Source organism: Anolis carolinensis, chromosome 3 (genome assembly GCF_035594765.1).
Source record: "Anolis carolinensis isolate JA03-04 chromosome 3, rAnoCar3.1.pri, whole genome shotgun sequence".
Lineage (NCBI taxonomy): Eukaryota > Metazoa > Chordata > Lepidosauria > Squamata > Dactyloidae > Anolis > Anolis carolinensis.
In genome coordinates, this window is record NC_085843.1 from 189,637,875 (window position 1) to 189,661,779 (window position 23,905).

Sequence of the window (23,905 nt, forward strand, 5' to 3'; positions counted from 1 at the left end):
TCAGTGGGATTCACTTTCAAGTAAATGCACACTGGATCAGATTACATTGCTCACTTTATCAATTTAGACCATTTGCTTACTTCCCAATTACCAAAGCCCCTTGGGTATTTATCAGCAGAAATGAAAAACAATCAGCAAAATGTATATACATTAAATCAAACAACTAAAAGCAATAAAGTTCTTAATGATTCTGTAACATCTAAAAATAAAATTGACTTAATCCGGCACGAAAAATATCAGTCTAGTAATCATCAGAATACAACATACTTGTTTTCATAGATCCAAGAAAACTGATGCTTCAACAGGAATCTTCAGATAATCATAAAGTTGGAACAGACCACATGGGCCATCTAGTCCAATCACCTGCCATGCAGAAAAAACACCCCGAACAGATGGCCATCTAGACTCTGTTTAGAAGCCTCCAAAGAAGGAGCCTCCGCCATACTCTGAGGCAGAGGGTTCCATTGTTCAACAGCTCTTATGGTCAGGATATTCTTTAGGTGGAATCTTCTTTCCTGTCATTTGAATCCAGTACACTGAGCCCTAGTCTCCCCAGTGCAGCAGAAAACAAGCCTACTTCCTTCTCCCCTAAGACACTCTTTCACAAATTTATACATGGCTAACATATCCCCACTCAACCTTTTCCTCTGTAGGCTAAACATACCCAGCTCTTTAAGCTGCTCCTCATAGGGCATGGTTTCCAGACCTTTGATCATTTTAGTTGCCCTCCTCTGGACACTCAGCTCTCTAGAGTGGAGTCAATCACCTTGTAATTGCATCTGGAAAACAACTGTCAACTGCAACCAGGGCCGGCCCCACTATTGAGGCCCCTGACGCCGCCGCCTCGGGCGCAGGCCCGGGGGGGCGCCGTCAGGCTGGGCGGGAGGCGGGGCACCGCCCTGACGGTGCCCCGCCTCCCGCCCAGTGCGCCCTGGCCCGTCTGGCCTTTCCTAGCTGGCCAGACTGCAGCGGAGGTCCCTGCAGGCCGCAATCGCGGCCTGCAGGGACCTCCGCTGCAGTCTGGCCTGCTACAAAAGGCCAGACGGGCGAGCGGGAGTAGCGTGGGAGGCGGGGCCAGCTCTGACGCCGCTCCCCCCCCGCCCAGCGTGCCTTGGCCCTGCCTCCCACGCAGCGTGGGAGGCGGGGCCAAGGCACGCTGGGCGGGGGGGGGGAGCGGCCTCAGAGCTGGCCCCGCCTCCCACGCTACCCCCGCTCGCCCGTCTGGCCTTTTGTAGCAGGCCAGACTTCAGCGGAGGTTCCTCCAGGCCGCGATTGCGGCCTGGAGGAACCTCCGCTGAAGTCTGGCCTGCTACAAAAGGCCAGACGGGCGAGCGGGGGTAGCGTGGGAGGCGGGGCCAACTCTGGCCCCGCCCCCCCGCCCAGCGTGCCCTGGCCCCGCCTCCCACGCTGTGTGGGAGGCAGGGCCAGGGCACGCTGGGCGGGGGCGGGGCCAACTCTGGCCCCGCCCCCCTCACTATTCGCCCTGGCCCCGCCTCCCACGCAGCGTGGGAGGCGGGGCCAGGGCACGCTGGGCGGGGCCATGGCGCCGGTGGCGGGGGCGCTTTTCAGCACCCCCGCTTCACATCAAAAAATATCTCCGGCCGGCCCTGACTGCAACTGCAAAATTTAGTTCTTTCCATTAAAATCAAAGTAGCTGTGATATTAACACAACAATGCCTGTTTGTCTCCAAGCTGGCAAAAACATGTGGATGACTACGTTCTTCTTACATGAATGCAATTGTCCTTACTGCGTTTTAAATCAGGAGTAGTTACAGTTTCGCAATCATTCTCAGTGAAAAGAATTTTTTGGCAAATATCACTGCTTCTACTCATATGCTTGAAGTCCAGAAAAAAACAGCCTCCTAAAACCCATATTCTCTTCCAACAACCTGAAGACAGCTGTATGACAGCCCAACACTTCCTGGGATATCATTGACTAAATTACAATCTATTTTGAATCTACCTACATAAAATCACAGTTTTACTCACTCAACACTGACTGGAGGCAAGAGAAGATCTTTTGGAATGCAGTCATCTACTAAAGGAGAAGTTTCAGGTTTCTTCCTTACATCTGGACTCAGGAATTTGCGAGTCTGAGGATCCCGGATAGGAGTTTGAAAAGTTACCTTAGGAGAGAAAATTTATCAGAGATCTGCAGAGCCAAAATGCATACACACAACACATACCTAGACATTGATTGGGTACTTATGCCCTGCTTTCTACAGCTTAAAAAGGAGTCACTTGAAGCAATGTATGAAAAACAAACAAACATCAATATATATTAATAATTAAAAGCAGAAATAAAACCTACATAATTGAAGAATTGAAGAATTATACAGTGTTTTACTCAGGAAAAGAAAATCTAAGACAAAATGTGGTGACATTCATAGAAAGATGAAGCCAAAGTAGTTGAAGGATGTAATGCAGTTTGACTTAATCATATTAATGACTTTAGGGAAAACACATCGAGATAACTATAATTCAACTTTATGATCTAAACACAGTGGCAAAAGAAGAATCTGAAAGATTTTATGCTGGAGTAAGGTGGGAAACTGAATATACATAAAAGAAGATGTTAATCAGTGATGATTAGAATGCAAAAATAGGAAATAGAGCAGAATGAAAGATTACAGAAAATGTCGGTCTAGAATTAAGAAATGAAACAGGAGAATGACTGATTGAATTTTGTGAAGCCAATAGTGTGTTCTTTGCAAACACATTCTTCAAGCAACCCAAACAACAGCTGTATGCCTAGACATCATCTCATGGCCAATATAAAAATCAAATAGACTTTGTAATTAGAAACAGAAGATTGAGAAGTTCTATTCTCTATGTGAAGTCAAGGCCAGGAGGAAATTGTGCTGAAATACAACCTGAAGAATATCCCTGTAGAATTTCAAGATGTGAAAAATGGATTTGTTATTATAAAAACTAAGTGAACGGGAACTAGAATTCTGAACTGAAGTCAGAAACACTGTCAGGGAGGAATGCAAAAAGACACTATCTGTAGCCCAAAAGAAAGAAAAGCCTCAATGGATGAGTGATGAAATTCTTCAAGCAGTTAAAGACAGACAAGAAGCACGAATTCAATTATTTCTCTGCCTGAATGAGAACTAATTAATGCAAAGAAATAAAAGTGATGACAAAAAGGAAGACTTATTCTCAAAGATCTAAAAAACAAAACAAATGGAATTTTAAATCATGAGTGGAAATGCTCTACAACTAGCAGAAGAACACATTATGTTGATAAATAAAAATATGATGGAAACAATACATTGAAGAATTCTATGAAAGAGACCACTTTGTTTCAGGAAAAACCTTATAAAGATGAACATACAACATCAGAAAGTGATGTGGAAGCTGCATTCAGACCACTTAGAAGAAATAAATCACCAGAAGCAGATCGCTTACCAATAGAGCTGCTTCAGACTACAAATGCTGAATCTGTTCTAATTCTAACTAAAATCTGTCAATACAGAAAACAAAAAAATCCCATAAATTGGAAACACTCGGTATATATTCCCATCCCCATGAAAGGATTATTATTATTATTCATTTATTTTATCCCACTTTTCTCTCATGGGTGGGATTCCAAGTGGTGTACAATGATTAAATTACATAACATAAAAATACAACAAAACAAAAACATCATATAGGCAAACTAAACAGAAATACACACTACATAAGCCAAAAATTTGACAAATTCATAAATTAAAACATTATACCATTAAAACCATTCAAAATTCCATGTGTCACAAGATTTGGTTTCCTTGATGTGTAATTTATAAGCAAACAATGTCATTGAATTTCTAATTTCTATAAATGGCTGTGAAAGCTGGACAATGAAGCCCCATGTTTGAAACGTGGGGCTGGAGAAGAATTCTACAGATAATGTGGACTACTGAAAAGACCACTCAGTGGGTACTGGAGCAAATCATGCCTTAACTTTCCCTAGAATACTGCTTTACTTTGGCCATATAATAAAAATGACTCAATGGAAAAGACAATAATGCCTGATAAGGTAGTAGGAAGGGTGAGATACAGATACAGCATTACAGATAGATACAGTCAACCACAGATGCTGCAAAATATGAGGCAGGACTGCTGCTGATAGAATACTAGAAAGTCTCTCATTGATGGGTTTGCCATAAGTTGAATTCAACTTGACAGCTGTTAACAAGAAGCGGGAAGAATCAAAATTAAAACTAAAACTAATAAATCACTGATGTAAAGAAAAGACACACGGTATAAGCGCCTGTCAGAACATTAAAGACATAGGAGTTAGATACCTTCCAGGGTATTCTGTATTTTAGCTGTCACATATCTCCTTTCCACCTGAACATCAGGAAGAATCTCCTTTCCACCTGAACATCAGGAAGAACTTCCTCACTGTGAGAGCTGTTCGACAGTGGAACTCTCTCCCCGGGGCCGTGGTGGAGGCTCCTTCCTTGGAGGCTTTTAAGCAGAGGCTGGATGGCCATCTGTCGGGGGTGCTTTGAATGCGATTTCCTGCTTCTTAGCAGGGGGTTGGACTAGATGGCCCATGTGGTCTCTTCCAACTCTACTATTCTATGATTCTATGATTCTAGAAGCCTCCTCTCATCCCCACCACTGAAACATTGTTAAATATTTTGATACTAAATACTTACAGATACTAAAACTGTTGGTCTAGAAAAGAGTGATATTAAATATTATCATACCTTCATAAACTTCATTATTTCTTTTGGTGGAACATTTTCTTTCTGTGATGGACGAAGAATGGAAGGCCTGCCTGTGAGCTCTGGAGATGTGACGGGTATGGCACAGTTTTCAGCACCTATGTCATCACTAATATTTTCTCCCTTCAAGATTTGCAGACTCATTCTATAAATGGGAAAATAAAACAAACATTTATGTAACAGTGTTGCTTTTGGAGTGTATGCATAAGGAGATCTTGTGCTTAGTATGTCGCTTTTTCCCCAAGACCGGGACTCAAAGTGGCTTCCAAACATGATTTTTAGAATAATTTCAGAATAAATTGAAAATATATAATGTTAAAAAGAGAAGCAAAATGTACTCAATAAAAATGCTCCTTGCTTTATACATTGAACGCTTATTTAAATAAAAATGTCTTTGTCTACAAAATGCAAAGAAAGAAGGGCCTCGCATTCTATTGAAGGGCATTCTTGAGGGTGAGAGCAGCTGCTGAGACGTCTATCTCTTTGCTATGTTCTCTCCAAGCAAGCCTGTAAAGGTAGTGGGGAAGAGAGAAAGTCTTCACCTGAAGATCCTAAGTGTCCTGGCAGGTATAGATAAGGAGACAGGGTCTTTCAGATAGTCTGGAGAGTCATATGGCCTATGTCCATCCTGGCATTTTTCACTTCTTCTCATCATCCCCAACCATTGGTGACAATATTAGAGGTTACAGTCCACTTGGTGCCTCAGGGTCCTACTTCTGCTTTTAAAGCAAATGGATACTTGTAACAGGTTTCTAAAACGTGGAGTTATCATTTAATTTTAAAAGTTTTGTTCAGGTTCTTTCCTATGAATAGGTTGCTGTTTTACATTTTTCTTGGACTCATGGGGAACTCCTGGTCTGTAAACCACCAGTTCCTTTCAAAAGTCCGCACACAAAACTCCACATCTTTTTTCAGGGAATAGTATATCTCTCTGATTGCAAAAAGCAGCACATCATTCTGTTTTCAGGAGTCTAGGACTTGGGATGCTCCTGGAAACACAATGGAGGGGAATTGCTACAGTAGAGTCTCGCTTATCCAACGTTCTGTATTATCTAATGAAGTCTGCCTCCCACCCGGATCCACAGCTGTTTCTCTATACAGCTACGCACAGCGTGTCAACATGCCCAACAACAACACAAGTGCAGCCACACTCCCAAACAAGTGGCAGACTTGTTGTAAAACATGATATTTTGGTGCTTAATTTGTAAAATCATAAAGTAATTTGACGTTTAATAGGCTTTTCCTTAATCCCTCCTTATTATCCAACATTTTTGCTTATCCAATGTTCTCCTGGCCCATTTATGTTGGATAAGTGAGACTCTACTGTACTTGTTATCTTACTGAGCTGGCAGCTAAGAACTGACTCCCCCCAATTTTGCTTCTTTGGCAAGCAATAAAACAAAGAAGCTAGTAGCAACACTAGATATCTTTTTCCCAGAGGTAAGCACTAAGTGGCGAACCTCAGAAAGCCTTCTGATGGTTTTGCTATAAAGGTTGCTTGAAATAAGAAAACCATTGTGGAAGCCCTGCCATCGGAAGGAAAAATACTAGGATTGACAGTAACAAGAAGTAGCTTTTCCAAAACAGTAATTCATGGTGCATTTCGAATTCAGGGTGGGCAACAGTGAACATGGTTACATTTGGCCTGCGTGGGCTGAAAATGCAACCTTGAAATGAAGTGAAATTATTTTTAAATCTCCCAATTTCAACTAGGTTTTAGGTGTCAGAAAGTGTTGTTCTGAAGGAACTGCTCCCAGGAACATATGGGGCCATTATAAAATTTGGGGATCCGCAGTCTGAGAATCAGGTCCAAAAAGAGGGATTAGGGACCACATGCAACCTGTGGACAACATCTTCTCAATTTTCTGATTCAATCCATTTCTAATTTACAGATTCCTTAATGCAATTCTATCAGAGGATCTTCTTGGCAAGATCTGTGAAGAATGGCTTTGCCTTTCTCTCTCTCTCCAAGACTGGGTATGATTTGCCCAAGGCCACCCAGTAGATTTCCATGACTGAAAAGGGATTCAAACTGATTTCCAGAGTTGTAGTCCAACACTTCAGCCACTATATCACAAGGGCTATTGGAATGTGGAGCACACTGACTCAAAGGCTCTCCTATTTTGGCAGATTTTAAACAAGAGAATTGCATAGGGCAGTAACCTTCAAGGCATGAAATCCCACTTTGTGAGAAACATGGGATAAATTGTGGAAATTTGGGCTTGCCCCCATGTTAGTCGCCCTGAGCCCCTGTGGGGAGATGGAGGCGGGGTACAAAAATAATGTTATTACAGTAGAGTCTCACTTATCCAAGCTAAACGGGCCGGCAGAAGCTTGGATATGCGAATATGTTGGATAATAAGGAGGGATTAAGGAAAAGCCTATTAAACATCAAATTAGGTTATGATTTTACAAATTAAGCACCAAAACATCATGTTATACAACAAATTTGACAGAAAAAGTAGTTCAATACTCAGTAAAGTTATGTTGCAATTACTGTATTTACGAATTTAGCACCAAAATATCACAATATATTGAAAGCATTGACTACAAAAATGGCTTGGATAATCCAGAGGTTTGGATAAGTGAGGCTTGGATAAGTGAGACTCTACTGTATTATTATTATAAAACAATTGTGTACTCCTTCATACCATTGGGTTTATTTATTTACTATGTTTATATCTCACTCTTCTCACTCCAAAACGGGGACTCAGAGCGGCCCTACAAAAAGGCAGCAATTCGATGCCATACATATAGTAACAAATAAACATATACTTTACAACCAAAAGTCAGCAGCAATAACTTGGAAGCCATCTAGGATTGGCCTAGGTGGCTTCTAATCTATGGGTCCAGTCTTAAATAACAAATGCATTCCCTATGCAGAAAGAAGCATAATGGGATAGTGTCATTGAACAAACGGGGATTGGTAACATTAAAGGAGTACCAGGCTTGGGCAAGACCCTATCCTTAAGACATCATCTGGCCTGGCGACTTGTATTTCTTTTTTATTTATTTACTTTGTTTTATACCCTGCCCTCTCTCCCTCATTGAGAGACTCAAGAGTGGCTAACACGCAGCAGCAATTCGATGGTGTACGAATCTAAGACAATACAAAAACTCAAAATATAAATCACAGATACAAAAAATTAAACACATCATATAAAACTACAGTACATAATAAAACAATTAAAACCAGCTATAATTAAAACCCAGCTCCAACCTGTTGCCATAATGTCAAAATCCGTTGTCATTTAAGTGTTTGCTCATTGCCTTCCACAAAAGTTTCCCTCCAGATGAAAGTTTTTGTTTTTGAAGGAAAGCAGGGAGGAGGCCATTCTCATATCCTTAGGGAGTTCCAGAGCCAAGGGGACACTGTCGAGAAGGCCCTTTCCTTCGTACCAACCAATTGCACCTGAAACGGGGGTGGGACCAAGAGCAGGGCCTCCCCAACAGATAGTAGGGCCCAGGCAGGCTCATATTGGTAGATGCGGACAGGTAGACAGGTTGGGTCCAAGCCATTTAGGACAGTGGTTCTCAATGTGTAGGTCTCCAGGTGTTTTGGCCTACAACTCCCAGAAATCCCAGCCAGTTTACCAGGTCTTAGGATTTCTGGGGCCAAAACATCTGGGGACCCACAGGTCGAGAACCACTGGTTTAGGGCTTTAAAGGTTAAAACCAGCACCTCGAATTGCACCCGGTAGCAGACTAATAACCAGTGCAGCTGCTACAACAGGAGGGTTGACTGCTCCCTGAATGGCACTCCAGTGAGCAACCTGGTTGTAGATCTCTGAACCAGGTGAAGCTTCTGAATATTTTCAAGGGCAGCCCAACGTAGAGCACATTACAGCAATTCAGTCTAGATGTGACAAGGGCATGGACCACCATGGTCAGATCACATCTCAAGGTATGGACTTGTTCTAGGAATCAGCCCTCCCCCATCAGGGGCTGAGAGGGGACATGATAAAAAGGCAAAGGTTTCCCTGACGTTAAGTCCGGTCATAACCGACTCTGGGGGTTGGTGCTCATCTCAATTTCTAAGCCGAAGAGCCAGCGTTGTCCACAGACACCTCCAAGGTCATGACTGCATGGAGCGCCGTTACCTTCTTGCCAGAGCAGTACCTATTGATCTACTCACATTTGCATGCTTTCGAACTGCTAGGTTGGCAGGAGCTGGGGCTAACAGCGGACGCGCATTCCGCTCCTGGGATTTGAACATGGGACCTTTTGGTCTGGAAGTTCAGCCCCAGGGGACATGATAGCCATGTTTAAATATCTAAAAGGGCATCACATTTGGGAGGGGGTCAAGGTTGCTTTCTACTGTTGTAGAGAATTGGAAACAAAACAATTGATTCAAATGGGAGGAAAAGAGATTCCACCTAAACATTTGGAAGACCTTTCTGATGGTAAAAGCTGTTTGGCAGTGGAATATGCTGCCTTGAGAGTGTAATGGAGTTTCCTTCTCTAGACGTTTTTAGCTAGACTGGATTGCTATCTGTTGGGAGTGTTTTGATTGTGTTTTTTCCTGAATGGGGGCTGGAATGGATGGCCCTTGTGGTCTCTTCCAATCTAAGATCCTATTATCCCAATTGAGTTTGGTCCCCTAGGTTTAATTCTCCAAATGCAACAGACCCAAAGAGTTATCAGACAGCACTAGCAACTTAATATCATACCAATATAAAACAGTGAAAATGTGGAAGCAAAGATGCCTCAGTATGTGCTGGCCTTCGTGAAGAAGCAAGCTAAGCACTAGCAGAGCGTCGACTAAGGGTTTTCAGGAGGGAGGGGGGCGGGGTGTTTGCTAAGGAGCAGGAATGCCTTGGAAAGCGGGCTCCGAGCCCCGGGCCTCTCGCCTCCGCTCCCCTTCTTCCTTCCTCCCACACCCTCTTTACCTGCTTCGTCGCCGAGGACGCCCCGCCGACTTTCCTGCTACTACCACCAACTCTGAGGTATCGCCTCTCAACTCCTCGCCCGCTTCAAATCTTAACGGTTTCTGTCTCTACCAATGAAAAAACACAGAGCTGGGTTGCGTCAGAGATCACGTGACAACCCAGCGACTTGCCCCGGAGCCTCCTCCCGCAGAGGCGGCTGAGAGTGACTACGCATGCGCATACATTGACTTCTCTGTGGAGAGGCGTTCGTTGGCAAAATTTCGAGCTTTTCGCTGGCCCCAAAGGGATTGAACCGTGCCAGTGTTGTTGTTGTTTTAATTAGGACCCAAGGCCCTACCACACAGCCCTTTATCCCAGAATATCAAGGCAGAAAGTTCCACATTTTCTGTTTTGAACTGGAATATATGGGCTCAGATAACCCAGTTCAAAGCAGATATTGTGGGATTTTCTGCCTTGATATTTTGGGATATAGGGCTGTGTGGAGGGGCCCTCAGACGGATCAGGAACCGAGTTACCCAGCAGGGCCTGAATACCCTGAAGCATTGATTCCCATATTCTGCTGCTTGATTTTTGTGAACTTCGACTCCTAGAAGCCTTGTCCCTATGGCAGGCATCCTCAGAGGTTGTGAGGTTTGTTGGAAACTAAAAAAAGTGAGGTTTATATATCTGTGGAAGGTCCAGGGTGGGAGATCGAACTCTTGTCTGTTGGAGGCAAGTGTGAATGTTGGAATTCATCACCTTGATTAGCATTGAAAAAGCCTTGCAGCTTCAAAGCCTGGCTGCTTCCTTCCTTCCTTAAGAAGTGTTAACTAGCCCAGATTTCCCAGACAAGCACCCACTCTGTCAGTCTTTATGAAAGATTTTAAAACCTGGCTCTTTCTGTGCGCCTTCAGTGATTGACTGCAAGGACAGCCCCCTCCTCCCCTGCATTTCTTTGCCCCTCTAGTTGGTAATAATCTCTCATTTACCTCACCTCCGAATCTCTCAGGTAATACAGCAGCACTTTATTATCTACAGTGTTCCCTCACTACTTCGCGGTTCACTTTTCGTGGATTCACTGTTTCGCGGTTTTTCAAAAAAGACTATTATAAATAATTAAAAATTACAATTTACAGCCTAAGGAAGGGAGGAAGGAGAAGCCAAAGGGAGAGAAAAGGAGCCCAAGCAGCAATGGGAGGAGAAGGAGGCAATTTATCAACACAAGATTGGTTGATAAAGACTTAAAATAGTGTATAACTACTAAAATAATGTATAAATATTAAAATAAATATAATGCGTCTACTTCACAGATTTTCACTTATTGCGGGTGGTCCTGGAACCTAACCCCAGCGATAAGTGAGGGAGCACTGTACTTCATTAGGTTTTTAATTTCACTCCTTGCACTTTTGCCCACTTCTCTTATTATTTTAATCACTGTTTTGCTTTTATATGGTGTTTATTTAATCATTACATTACTGTTTAAAATAGTGTTTTATTCTGTCTAACATTTCTCCTTGATGATGTTTGTTTTTTCTGTATGTATTTTATACTGTTTTATTGTGATTATCTTGGCTTGGCCCCATGTTAGCCACCCCGAGTCCCTGCGGGGAGATGGAGGCCGGGTATAAAAATAAAGTTGTTATTATTATTATTATTATTATTATTATTACTGATTCATGTCTGGAATTCCTGTTTTCTGAATGTCGTTCTTTATTTACTGTCCTGATTTTTAATACTGGTAGCCAGACTTGGTTTATTTTCATGGTTTCCTTCTTTCTGTTGAAATTGTCCAGCTGCTTGTGGATTTCAGAGTAGTTTTACATGGTGGTTGTGAGAGTGGTCCAGCATTTCTGTGTTCTCAAATAATATACTGTGTCTGGGCTGGTTCATCACGTGCTCTGCTATGGCTGACTTCTTATTTATATATTTATTTATTTAGCACCAAAATATAATGATATATTGAAAACATTGACTACAAAAATGGCTTGGATAATCCTGAAACTTGGATAAGCGAGGCTTGGATAAGTGAGACTCTACTGTATTAGTAATATAACATTTAATATATAATATATAATTAATATGGAACCCCGGTGGCCAAGTGTGTTAAAGCACTGAGCTGCTGAATTTGCAGACCGAAAGGTCGCAGGTTCAAATCCCGGGAACGGAGTGAGGTTCAAATCCCGGGAACTGTTAGCTCCAGCTTCTGCCAACCTAGCAGTTCGAAAACATGCCAATGTGAGTAGATCAATAGGTACCGCTCTGGCGGGAAGGTAACGGCGCTCCATGCAGTCATGCCGGCCACATGACCTTGGAGGTGTCTACGAACAACACCGGCTCTTCGGGTTAGAAATGGAGATGAGCACCAACCACCAGAGTCAGACATGACTGGACTTAACGTCAGGGGAAGGCTTTACCTTTACTATATAATTAATATTATTATATTGTATTATTAGTACAGTAGAGTCTCACTTATCAAACACTCACTTATCCAACTTTCTGGATTATCCAACACATTTTTGTAGTCAATGTTTTCAATACATCATGATATTTTGGTGCTAAATTCATAAATACAGTAATTACTACATAGCATTACTGTGTATTGAACTACTTTTTCTGTCAAATTTGTTGTATAACATGATGTTTTGGTGCTTAATTTGTAAAATCATAACCTAATTTGAAGTTTAATAGGCTTTTCCTTAATCTCTCCTTATTATCCAACATATTCACTTATCCAACGTTCTGCCGGCCCGTTTACGTTGGATAAGCGAGACTCTACTGTAGTATAATATTGTATTCCATTATAATATTATTATAAGTAGTATATGTATATACAATATATTATATATTATAATTATATATATATATATATATATATATATATATATATATATACACACTTCTATATATACAGTAGAGTCTCACTTATCCAACACTCGCTTATCCAACATTCTGGATTATCCAACACATTTTTGTAGTCAATGTTTTCAATATATCGTGATATTTTGGTGCTAAATTCATAAATACAGTAATTACAGTAGAGTCTCACTTATCCAACACTCACTTATCCAACGTTCTGGATTATCCAATGCATTTTTGTAGTCAATGTTTTCAATATATCATGATATTTTGGTGCTAAATTCATAAATACAGTAATTACAGTAGAGTCTCACTTATCCAACACTCACTTATCCAACGTTCTGGATTATCCAATGCATTTTTGTAGTCAATGTTTTCAATATATCATGATATTTTGGTGCTAAATTCGTAAATACAGTAATTAGTACATAGCATTAATGTGTAATGAACTACTTTTTCTGTCAAATTTGTTGTATAACATAATGTTTTGGTGCTTAATTTGTAAAATCATAACCTATTTTGATGTTTAATAGGCTTTTTCTTAATCTCTCCTTATTATCCAACATATTCACTTATCCAACGTTCTGCGGGCCCGTTTAAGTTGGATAAGTGAAACTCTACTGTACTACATAGCATTACTGCGTATTGAACTACTTTTTCTTCCAAATTTGTTGTCTAACATGATGTTTTGGTGCTTAATTTGTAAAATCATAACCTAATTTGATGTTTAATAGGCTTTTCCTTAATGCCTCATTATCCAACATATTCGCTTATCTAACATTCTGCCGGCCCGTTTATGTTGGATAAGTGAAACTCTAATGTATATGACTTCTCTGACTGTGTTACTTTCCAGTGTCTTTCATGTTCATTGATTCGTGTTTGGGCAATATTGCGTTTGACGGTCCCTATGTATCCATGGAGCCAAGCGGGGTTGAACTACATTTCCCAGCATGCATCGCGCCGGACTTCCGGTCCTTGGGCCTGGGGCGGGGTCTTCGCTTCAGGTCAGGCCTCGGCGCTAGCGGGGCTCGCGTTCTTCGGAGGTGTTCGGGCGGGCGGGTTCGCTCCGCGGCGGGCTGCCCATGGAGAGCCCCGCGGCCACGTTCACGCTGGCCTATGTGGTGCTGGCCGTATGCTTCGTGTTCCCTCCGAACGAATTCTACTCCGCCGGCCTGACGGTGCCGGGCCTGCTGGGCGGCTGGCTGGGCAGCGAGGACGCGGCCTTCGTGCAGTACCACTTGCGGCGCGGCACTAGCACCCTCTTGGCCCACGCCTTGCTGCCCCTCGGTGAGAGACTGCAGGCAGGGAAGGCAAGCCAGGCCCGGGCGGAGACCTCTAGCCTCTTTCAGGCCTCGGGACCATCGGCCAAGGCACCTCCATTTGGAGAACGCCTTTGAGGCGGAGTCGTCTCCTTAGTCGCTTCTCTTTTCCTGGTTTCTTATCGCAAAACAACAGCAGTACAGGCAGTCCTAGTTACGAACAAGATAGGTGCTGTAGGTTTGTTTTAAAGTTGAATTTGTATGCAAGTTGGAATAGGTATACATTTAAGGGTTACTCCATACATACTATTTATTTATTTACTTACCATATTTATATCCTGCCTTTCTCAACCCCTGGGGGGACTCAAGGCGGCATACAAATGGCACTACATAGTGCCCACAAACATAAAACATAAAAAAGTTACATTAAAATTAAAATAAGCATACATAAAAACATATTTAAATACAATCCAGTGTTAAGACACAGCATCCAAAGACGAGGTCTAAGGCCGATCCAGAGTTAATTGCACGTTTTCAAGTCAACTTATTGCACAACTATAGTAGAGTCTCACTTATCCAACATAAACGGGCCGGCAGAATGTTGGATAAGCAAATATGTTGGATAATAAGGAGGCATTAAGGAAAAGCCTATTAAAAATCAAATTAGATTATGATTTTACAAATGAAGCACCAAAACATCATGTTTTACAACAAATTTGACAGAAAAAGTAGTTCAATACGCAGTAATGCTATGTAGTAATTACTGTATTTACGAATTTAGCACCAAAATATCACAATTTATTGAAAACATTGACTACAACAATGCATTGGATAATCCAGAACATTGGATAAGCGAGTGTTGGATAAGTCAGACTCTACTGTACTTATTGAAGACTTGGTGGACACATTCAAAAGTGGTTGACTGTGGGATGGGGCACCTGGTCAGGGGGATAGAATTACTATAGACCACTGTAATACTCAGGGCCGTAGCCAGAAAAAAAATTCAGGGGGGGAGGAGTTTTGAAAATGTCAGGGGAGGAGTTGAATCCCTGACCCCCCCCCCCCCCCCTTACAGGCCTTTCAATATCTGCTTGAGATAGTGCCTGGAGAGACTCTTAATTTTTTGCATCTCATAGACTTAGCATGGGGATTTGGTTAACCAATTAAAAATCATGAGTAAACCAGGTTTTTTTTAACCTGAAAATTTTCGGGGGGGGGGGGGGTTGAACCCCCCCTCCCAGGCTACAGGCCTGGTGATACTACATACATACATACACATGCACAAGCTTGGATATTTGGCAGTGCCTGGGTTATTTGAAAAGGGCATCGTTTGTTTTTGGATGTTAGGTAATACAAGTTTGCTAATATGTTACGCTATTTGTTAGAAAAAAACTCAGTCTTTCCTGTTGTTTTTTATGAATGTTCCCATTAGAAAATGCATAATGATGTGGGTGTACTACAATTCCCAAAAATCTTGGGTCAATCCTCCCCAAGTATTCATAGTTGTGCCAAATGTGGTCCAGATCTGTCATCTGCTGGGTTCAGTGTTCTCTGAATACAGGTGAACTATAACTCACAGATGCCAATGTGACTCACCCCCAAACCCCGCCTCTATGCACAGTTAATCATGTTGGGTCTGTGTGCCAAGTTTGGTCCAGATTTGTGGTCTCTAAAGTCAGAAGGGAAAGGATCCCAGGAAGGGGCATCCAAATCAACAGAAGGGACGGGTTTTTAATGGAACCCCAGGTTAGGATACCTCCAGGTCTATCCCTTTTCCTTCCCTGGGAAATGCGAAGCCCCCTTAAATGCTTTGGAAAACTGCCACCTGCAGGGAGAGAGCTGTGTGGTGCACACACCTGCAGCTCTTGTCTGCCCTAGAGTAGGAACAGCTTTAACAAAGCATTAAACCCAGGTCTCCTCTACAGACAGAAGGGAAAGGATCACCCAAAGAGTGGCATCTTAACTCTGATACTTTTAATCCAGGTCTTAATTCATTTCCGCTCACCCAAACAACGTTTTCACCCAGTCTCCACATTTCTAGCATTTTAATACTTAGATGCTTAGAAATACAACTTGAAATGCATCTGCTTCAGAGTTTTTAGAACATTTCATGTTGGTGACACTTTTTAGTCTTGCATCAGTTTCTGATACAGAAGTTAAGGTTGGATCTACACTGCTAAATAATGCAGTTTCTCTTTCTTAACAGCTACTGTTATAAAGACACAGTGCTGTGGCATCTTACTGGAAACTGGCTTATTTTGGCAAAACTTTCAGCACCTTAATTCGGATGCATGCATTAATTAAGATTTTTTTTCACATGACAAATACAGTCTAATACTTTTGAAGTATAGAACAAATCAAGCTTGAATTATTCCTAGAAGCCAAGATGACTAAAATGAGACTTTGAACTTACAATGAGAAGATAGAACAGACTAGAAAAGTCAATAATGCTTGGTAAGATAGAAGACAGGAAGAAAGGAGCAAGAAACTCACTATATTCCATTCCTGTGGGTCCAGCCTTGGTTTTACTAGTAAACCAGAGGGAAAGCCAAACTGCTTAAAAATGTTTAGACATACATAAAATATACAGTAGAGTCTCACTTATCCAAGCCTCACTTATCCAAGCCTTTGGATAATCCAAGCCATTTTGGTAGTCAATGTTTTCAATATATCGTGATATTTTGGTGCTAAATTTGTAAATACAGTAATTACAACATAACATTACTGCGTATTGAACTACTTTTTCTTCCAAATTTGTTGCATAACATGATGTTTTGGTGCTTAATTTGTAAAATCATAACCTAATTTGATGTTTAATAGGCTTTTCCTTAATCCCTCCTTATTATCCAACATGTTCGCTTATCCAAGCTTCTGCCGGCCCGTTTAACTTGGATAAGTGAGACTCTACTGTAATTAGAAAGAACTTACTTGCTGTAAAAGCTGTTCAGCAATGATCTCTCTGCTTCAGAGTGTGGTGGAAGCTCCTTCTTTGGAAGCTTTTAAACAGAGGCTGGATGGCCACCTGTCGGGGCTGCTTTGATTGTGCTTTTCCTGCATGGCAGGGGGTTGGAGTGGATGACCCATGTGGTCTTTTCCAACTCTATGGTTCTGTGATTCTCATAATGAAAAGAATACGGACATGACATATCTTATGAAAACCTTTCATTTACCATATATTTGAAAAACACATTATTTATTGCTGATTTCACATAGACTCCGAACTACAACTTGAGCCATGGCAGTTATAATGATGTCAAACTATTAATTATACAGTGTAGATGCACCGTTAGGCATCCCAAGGGACATAACAGAGTTTTGAAGTGAATGCGCATGGGGGAAGTAATAAGAGTTTAAGATATTTACTATGTTCAGTGCCTCACAGTGCTAAAAATGTGAGCATTGCAGGAAAATGCTATTGTTTCTTCAAAAGTCATATTTGGGAAGATGGTGCTCTCATTTTGCCTTTCTGTATTGCGTGCAGTAGGAGTAGGACTGAATGTTTAAAAATGATTGTTAGATTAGACATGTCCTTATGTATTTTTGTGAGCTCAGTTTTGTTTTCTAAAATCACTTTCTTGCCCTTTACAGGCTATTATATTGGCATGTGTTTTGCAGCACCCGAGAAACAACTATGCAGTTTTCATCAGACTCCTGAAGGTTGGAAGTTCTTCTTCTTGATAGCTGTTCTTGCCCCTACATTTGCTGGTATCTTAGCCTATTACTGGTCACAAAATGGTTGGGGTAACCACCCGCTGGTCAAGACAATTTCTCTTTATGCCCTTCCACAGTCAGACTGGAGGGCAGTGGCTTCTTCTATCAACACAGAATTCAGGAGGATTGACAAGTTTGCTACTGGTGCCCCAGGAGCAAGAGTAATCGTTACAGACACTTGGATCATGAAAGTGACTACATACTGTTTACACATTGCCCAACAGCGGGACATCTTTCTGACAGTGGTGGAGTCCAGACAGCATGAACTCTTGCCAGATTCAAATATGCCTGCGCAGTTCCTCACAATCCGTGTTTCCAGTGTTAATCCTAATGTGAAAACTTTTGATATCCGGTAAAATTGATCTACTTTTCTGTTTACTGAGTATTTGTGGTGTGCTTAATATAAAGGGAAATTGATATTTCACGACCATATTCCATGATTGATCTCAGCTATATTTTATATCAAATCAACTACAACTCCTAACTGGGTTGATGTAAATATGCTTTTCACACTAGTGAACAAGGACAGAGGCAAGAGTAACCAAAGGAATTGTATTCAGTGGGTTTTTTTTTTCCGTGTCGGGAGCAACTTGAGTCGCTTCTGGAGTGAGAGAATTGGCCGTCTGCAAGGACGTTGCCCAGGGGACGCCTGGATGTTTTGATGTTTTTACCATCCTTGTGGGAGGCTTCTCTCATGTCCCCGCATGGAGCTGGAGCTGATAGAGGGAGCTCAACCGCACTCAGTGGTTAGCAGGTGGAATGGATGCTATGTTCTTCTGCAGCATTTACATCTCTGTGGTATGGATGTTGGGAGACCTAGTACAGATTTGGGAGGCACATGCAAAGTATTCACCGAGGAATATATTTCTGTAGCCCATGAGTTTCTGATGCTTCCAGTAAAAAAATGCATAAACACCTGCAGTGTGATCCAGTGCCAAATATTTTTTCCTCTAAGGAAGCTTGGTTGTTTTCATGACTTTTTCGTGATACCAGGGTGTCTCAGAAAGAAAGAGAGTTTTTTTTTTACTGTAAAGTGTATGGGTTATTTGTGATTTGGAATTATTTTCCTACTTGGGGAAAATACTTTTTTTGACCAAAAGGCAATTTGGAGAATACATGTGGTTTGCCTTTCTGTGAAATGGATTATCTGAGCAGAAAATTGGATTCAAATATGTATTCGTATGCCCTGTGTCTCAGATCCCCCCATCTCTCCTTTATTTAGGCAAGTTGTCATTTTTTTGCCAAATTTAGAAAATGTCATTTAACATCATTAGTTGGTATTTTAGGGAAGTAAGTGTAATATTTTATTAAATGTCAAGTCTACACGCAATATTTATTTTGTGTTGGTTACCATGGGTGTTGTCTCAATTTCCAAATAGTTTGAAGGTTACTGATTTAAAGCATTTTAACACAGTTGCTTTATGGTTAATCTACAAGGAGGTAACAATCACATTGTATCTGTCCTTTCTACTAGTCTTATTTATGGAAATGAAACATTATACAGTAGACTCTCAGTTAACAGGCACTCACGTGTCCAGAGCTCTCAAGCAACTGGCAAAAAATTAACAAAATAATACTGCATTCACAAAGCTGTTTTTATAATACAGTATATCTGCGCTTAAAGTTAAGCTTGTCTTTATTTACTTTTAAATGCTGCATTACAATATTACAACCAAATCAATACTGAGTTTATGGTACAGTATTACCCCTATTTTTAAAAGTAACTCTCAAAACAATAAGAAACTACATTTTTTGGCATCTACTAATTCCCATGGATGGTGGTTAACTGAGTCTATTTAAGTTTGTGGCGGCACAGTGAAGGCTTAGGTAAAAGTTTGTTGTATAAATTTTCACTTGAACCCAGTTGCATTTAATTACCTCATGGCTTGTAAAGTTTGGTGTTACTGTTTTTCTTTCTCTGCATATTAAAATAGTATACCAAGTCATATTTCCTTTTTATATTTGATAAATGGCTTGTTTGACATTCTGTCTTCTTTAGGCTTAATTCATCAGAGTATGGGGAACTACGAGAGAAGCTTCATGCTCCCATCCGTAATGCTGCTAATGTGGTAATTCATCAGAGCCTCAGTGACTTGTTTCTGGAAACCTTTATCTCTTTGGTAGAGATGAATCAGACATACTCTATTCCAAGCAATCAGGTACGTCACATTCAAGACTAGAGATTTTTACTGATGTCTTACATTGTTTTTTGGATTGAATTTGTTCAGCCGTCCTCTGAGGCTGAGAGAATGTGTTTTGTCCAATGTCACTTAATGAGTTTACATGATTGAACAAAAATTTGAAACCTAGTCTTCTGATCTAATACTCAAACCACTACATCACTCTGTCTCTCTTGTCTCATATTATCTATACATATTTATTTCCTTTCACAGCAGGGATCACTGAATATAACATGTTATTTCAGTATAGAAGGATCTATATGGATTTCTAAACCAAATATTTATGAACAGCCTTGGTTAGCAGTGATGTGGGGAACAGAATTAGTGCATTTATCACTAAATCTGGAGTCACTTTCAATAGATAGATAGATAGATAGATAGATAGATAGATAGATAGATAGATTTGTGTATCTATAAATGCAATTTTATATTATTAGGGTCCTGGAAACAAACTCCTGCAGATAGAGGTCAATGTATTTGTACTATATGGGCTGCTTTTGATACAGGAGGGAATGTTTAAATTGTGATAACTATTTATGCTGAAAGCAGTCAGAAAATTTTTAGCTCTTGTTCATTCCTGGTTGGCAGTCTGCTTCTTACATTGTATGGAGTGTACATAAGTTGCTTGTGCTGTTCTATAAAGTGTTAAAGGCATTGATGGCAATGTAGATATAATACTAATTATTTTGCTTTTCTTATCCACCTTCTGCATTTCTTCCTGGATAACTCTAGGAGCTAGACCTATGCATTGGATGTATGCAAACTAATGCAAATATCAAACTTTTGAAAAACTGTCAAGAACCCAATGAAGGGGAGTGTCAACAATGCTACTGTCGTCCTATGTGGTGCCTTACTTGCATGGGCAAATGGTTTGCCAGCCGACAGGACCAGCAGCATCCAGAGACGTGGCTATCAAGCCATGTGCCTTGTCCCACCTGCCGAGCGAAATTCTGCATTTTAGATGTCTGTGTTATACGATAAATTAGTTCTGAGACATTCTTAAATCTGAATTGAAATGTGGATGTACCTTAAATGTAGAAGTACATAGCAACTATTTATTACTTTTGATTTTCTCTTCATTGGGATGTTCCATGCTATCTTGTTTTCTTTTCTGTTTAGTTTTGTTCTCTTTTAACTCAGATCTAAGTATGGTAGTACGGGCATTGGTTCCACCATCCTTGAAAGAGTTGTAACTCTCTTCAGTTTTAGGAAATAGTGAAATCACATCAGACTTCTCCTAAAACAATGAGCTGTAAATTATGCATAAGTGATGCACTGTTTTTAAAGATAAATGTTCTGAAATGCAATTATATTTTATTTTGTAAATCAGTCTTTATGGGATGACAGCCCTTCTTGATTTTAATTTAGAAATCACCCCATATTCAACAAGAATCACAATTCATATTCTTGTAGGGAATTCAATCTCAAATACCCGAAATATCTTTATATAAAATTTTCTTATATTCTGCCTTTTGAAATTGTTAAGTTTAGGTGTTTTTTTTAATGTACTGGGTGGGATCCAGATTAGTTTACTTGAAATATGTTCCAATAGAAATCAGTGAGACTTATTTCAGTAGGCTACGCATAACTGGGAAAACTGATTTGAGCTGGAATTGAATCATTGAGTCAGTTGCTGAACTCAACTGACGGTTCAGTGGGTCTGTTGCGATTGGGAATAGCAGCTTATGCCAAAGTTCAGTTAGCCCACTCAAAATAAATACCATAGAATTCAATGACCTACTCAGATACGGATTGCAGCCTTATTCTGGTTCAAAGGCGCTAATCCTAAAATATGCACCATAATTCACCAACAATTCTTAATAGTATTTTAATAAGAAAAATATTACCCATAGTATTGTTTTTGCATTCATGATTCAGGGGCTCTTGATCATTATCTCAAGATGAGGCATACGTGTGAGACAATATTCATTGCATCTTTGTCATGCAAATGCTGTCCCAAAACTTTTGCTAGCAGTTCATAGTATTTTGGACTGTTTTCCCAGCATTATTTAAAGCACCATTATATGAATCTTCAAACCTACTTTGATTTAACTGATTTTTTAAAAATATTACTGTTTTAGGATCACCCTTAATCTGTATCAGGTTACTGTAATCAAAATCTACAGGGTTGATTGCCTGTATTTTCTATGTATCCACACTCCACTAAAGTGGACAAAAGTATACTTTTATAAATCCTGCAATTAATATTTGTTTGGGGCTATACCACATTCATATATTTCACAGTGCTCCACTCTTTGATTCAAGCTGATTCATAGTCCTTGTGAAAATCCATTCTTACGTTTCTGTCCTATTTGAACTTGTTTAAAACTAAGCCAGTTTGCTCTAGAACAGTAGAAGGCTGAATTGCAAAACATCAGATATCCAGGATTTGATTCTGAAAGAATGCCAACCTGGCAAGACCTGAGAGTGTGAGGAGATAGAATTTGTGACCTGTCATGATCCCTTCCTTCTGACTTGATGCCCTATCTATAGTTCGAGTGTATATTTGAAACTGGGCGGCCAGAACAGCATAGGGCCTCTGTTGCCATTTTGCCCACCCTGCTGCTCAGCAGTCTCCCCTGCTGAGCTAGCCAGGAATTAATGTTTATTCTTTTTTCACATAGCATGCAAACCTTTTTTCCTCAGTGACTTGAACTCTCAGTTCTGTGAGAAATTACCACATTGTGAATTTCTTGTCCCAGCTGTAAAGCCCTTCATTTTTTCAACCTAAAATAGTAGGCCCTTGATAGGGAAATTTGAGTAACAGGAAAATTAGTGGTTAGGAAATCTGTAGTAGTGGCTTGAAGGTTAGGACATAAATAAATGGCTTGGACAGTATGCACTTATACTGTGTATAGTTTACACCAGATAACACCATTGTTATAGGGACTCGGCCACTCTACTTTTGTATAGATGACAAGATTTTTCTGATCATGTAATTCTTTTACATGTCTGAAGTCACCAGCAAGGTGCAGTTTCATAATTTTTACACCATACCTGTTATAACTAAATAAGAACCTTCTTCCTATAAATGCAAAGGGATAAAAACAGTTTATAGCTGCTCTTTGGTTCTGATTTGAGGATATACTCATATTGTAATTGACTTTAACAATGTTTTGTTATTTTTCTGAACAATCTTATGGATGTTTATTTGCAAGCACAGAATTATATCTTCTTGATGGATGGGCAGGGAAGTGGACATAGATAGGTATGACTAAAAAAGATGAAAGATTTGTATTTCCCATTTCATTCATACAACACAAGTTGTAATCCATGTATTTTACAATAAAACTTTATCTCCATAGCTCTTCATTGTATCTCATTGTTACACTGCTTCATTGGTTATTGCACTTTCTTCAGTACATCTCACAACAGCTTGGACTGGTGTCAGCATCATTTCCTCATCTACTTGTTGCAGAGAAATTGATGTGGTTGGACTGCAGTACCTATCAGCCATAGCCAGAGTAGCCAACTGGAAGTTAGAATCCAACAATGAAAGGTTAGGAGGGATACATCATTCATAAGCAGCTTACCCTGCTTTTATACTTTTTCTTACTTTTTGTCATACCCTGTTCAAGTGAGATTGGTTTTAATTCAGTTCTTTAGAAATATTGTATTATGCGTTTTGGAGGGACTCTGCCACTCTTGCTGTAGATCTACCTATAACAAATATTTGGTCTTGCAAGAATGACAAAATATAGTCCCATGTTCCTGGAACAACAGATTTTACAGTACAGGCAGTCCCCAAGTTACAAACAAGATATGTTTTGTAGGTTTCTTCTCACACACACATACATACTTTGGATAGCATAGGGAAGGGCTAATAGACATGCTTTTGCTGTCTGTGCTCGTGTTCAGAAGATTTCATTTTCTGTCCCTGTGAGAATTGGATTTTGAAAAAAAAAAACTGGCTTGTGAAAATTAGGATTGGAGATAAAGCTCTAGGGGAGACACTGTTCCTCCATGATAACTTGCAGGAATGTATTTCCCTTCCGAGAGGTAGCACTTCCTATTGCCTCACCCCATCCCATTCTTAACTATGAGTCTTTTGTAAGTCTGATATTTTTTACTTTACAGACTGTCTATACAATCTTAAGATTTCTGTTGATTTCTGAAGTAACAAAAAATTCAGCCGTTGCTTCTGAAGATGGATTTCCGCCCACCAAAACAACATTTTCACTCAGGACCTGGTGGGAGGCATGGAAAACCTGGCACTCCATGCTCCGCATCACCCAACTTACTGTCGACTTCATCCATCCATGGGGAAAGTATCAGTTGCCTGGCTTCCCTGCATTGTAGCAAAGGCAACACAG

At 40.5% G+C, this 23,905-nt stretch overlaps 2 protein-coding genes across 7 annotated transcripts in view; one reads left to right on the forward strand and one right to left on the reverse strand.

The window, feature by feature from the left end:
• Positions 1 to 17,294, reverse strand: part of tacc3 (transforming acidic coiled-coil containing protein 3) — a 33,071-nt gene extending 15,777 nt beyond the window's left edge. For 5 of the 6 annotated variants that reach the window (XM_062975995.1, XM_062975994.1, XM_062975992.1 and 2 more), the window contains exons 1-4: positions 16,630 to 17,294; positions 9,608 to 9,714; positions 4,701 to 4,863; positions 1,990 to 2,126 (exon numbers count right to left, since the gene is read on the reverse strand). In XM_062975995.1, the coding sequence (XP_062832065.1) occupies positions 1,990 to 2,126; positions 4,701 to 4,862 (299 nt within the window). In that variant the 5' untranslated portion in view covers position 4,863; positions 9,608 to 9,714; positions 16,630 to 17,294. Of the gene's footprint in view, positions 1 to 1,989; positions 2,127 to 4,700; positions 4,864 to 9,607; positions 9,746 to 16,629 lie in introns of those variants that run through there. The other variant, XM_062975991.1, reaches the window with a different exon arrangement.
• On the forward strand, positions 13,398 to 22,896 carry tmem129 (transmembrane protein 129, E3 ubiquitin ligase). The gene is made up of 4 exons (XM_062975998.1): positions 13,398 to 13,729; positions 17,290 to 17,764; positions 19,412 to 19,571; positions 20,325 to 22,896. The coding sequence occupies exons 1-4, from the start codon at positions 13,525 to 13,527 to the stop codon at positions 20,571 to 20,573; spliced, it is 1,089 nt and encodes a 362-aa protein (XP_062832068.1). The 5' UTR covers positions 13,398 to 13,524; the 3' UTR covers positions 20,574 to 22,896.
• Positions 22,897 to 23,905: the final 1,009 nt, after the last annotated feature.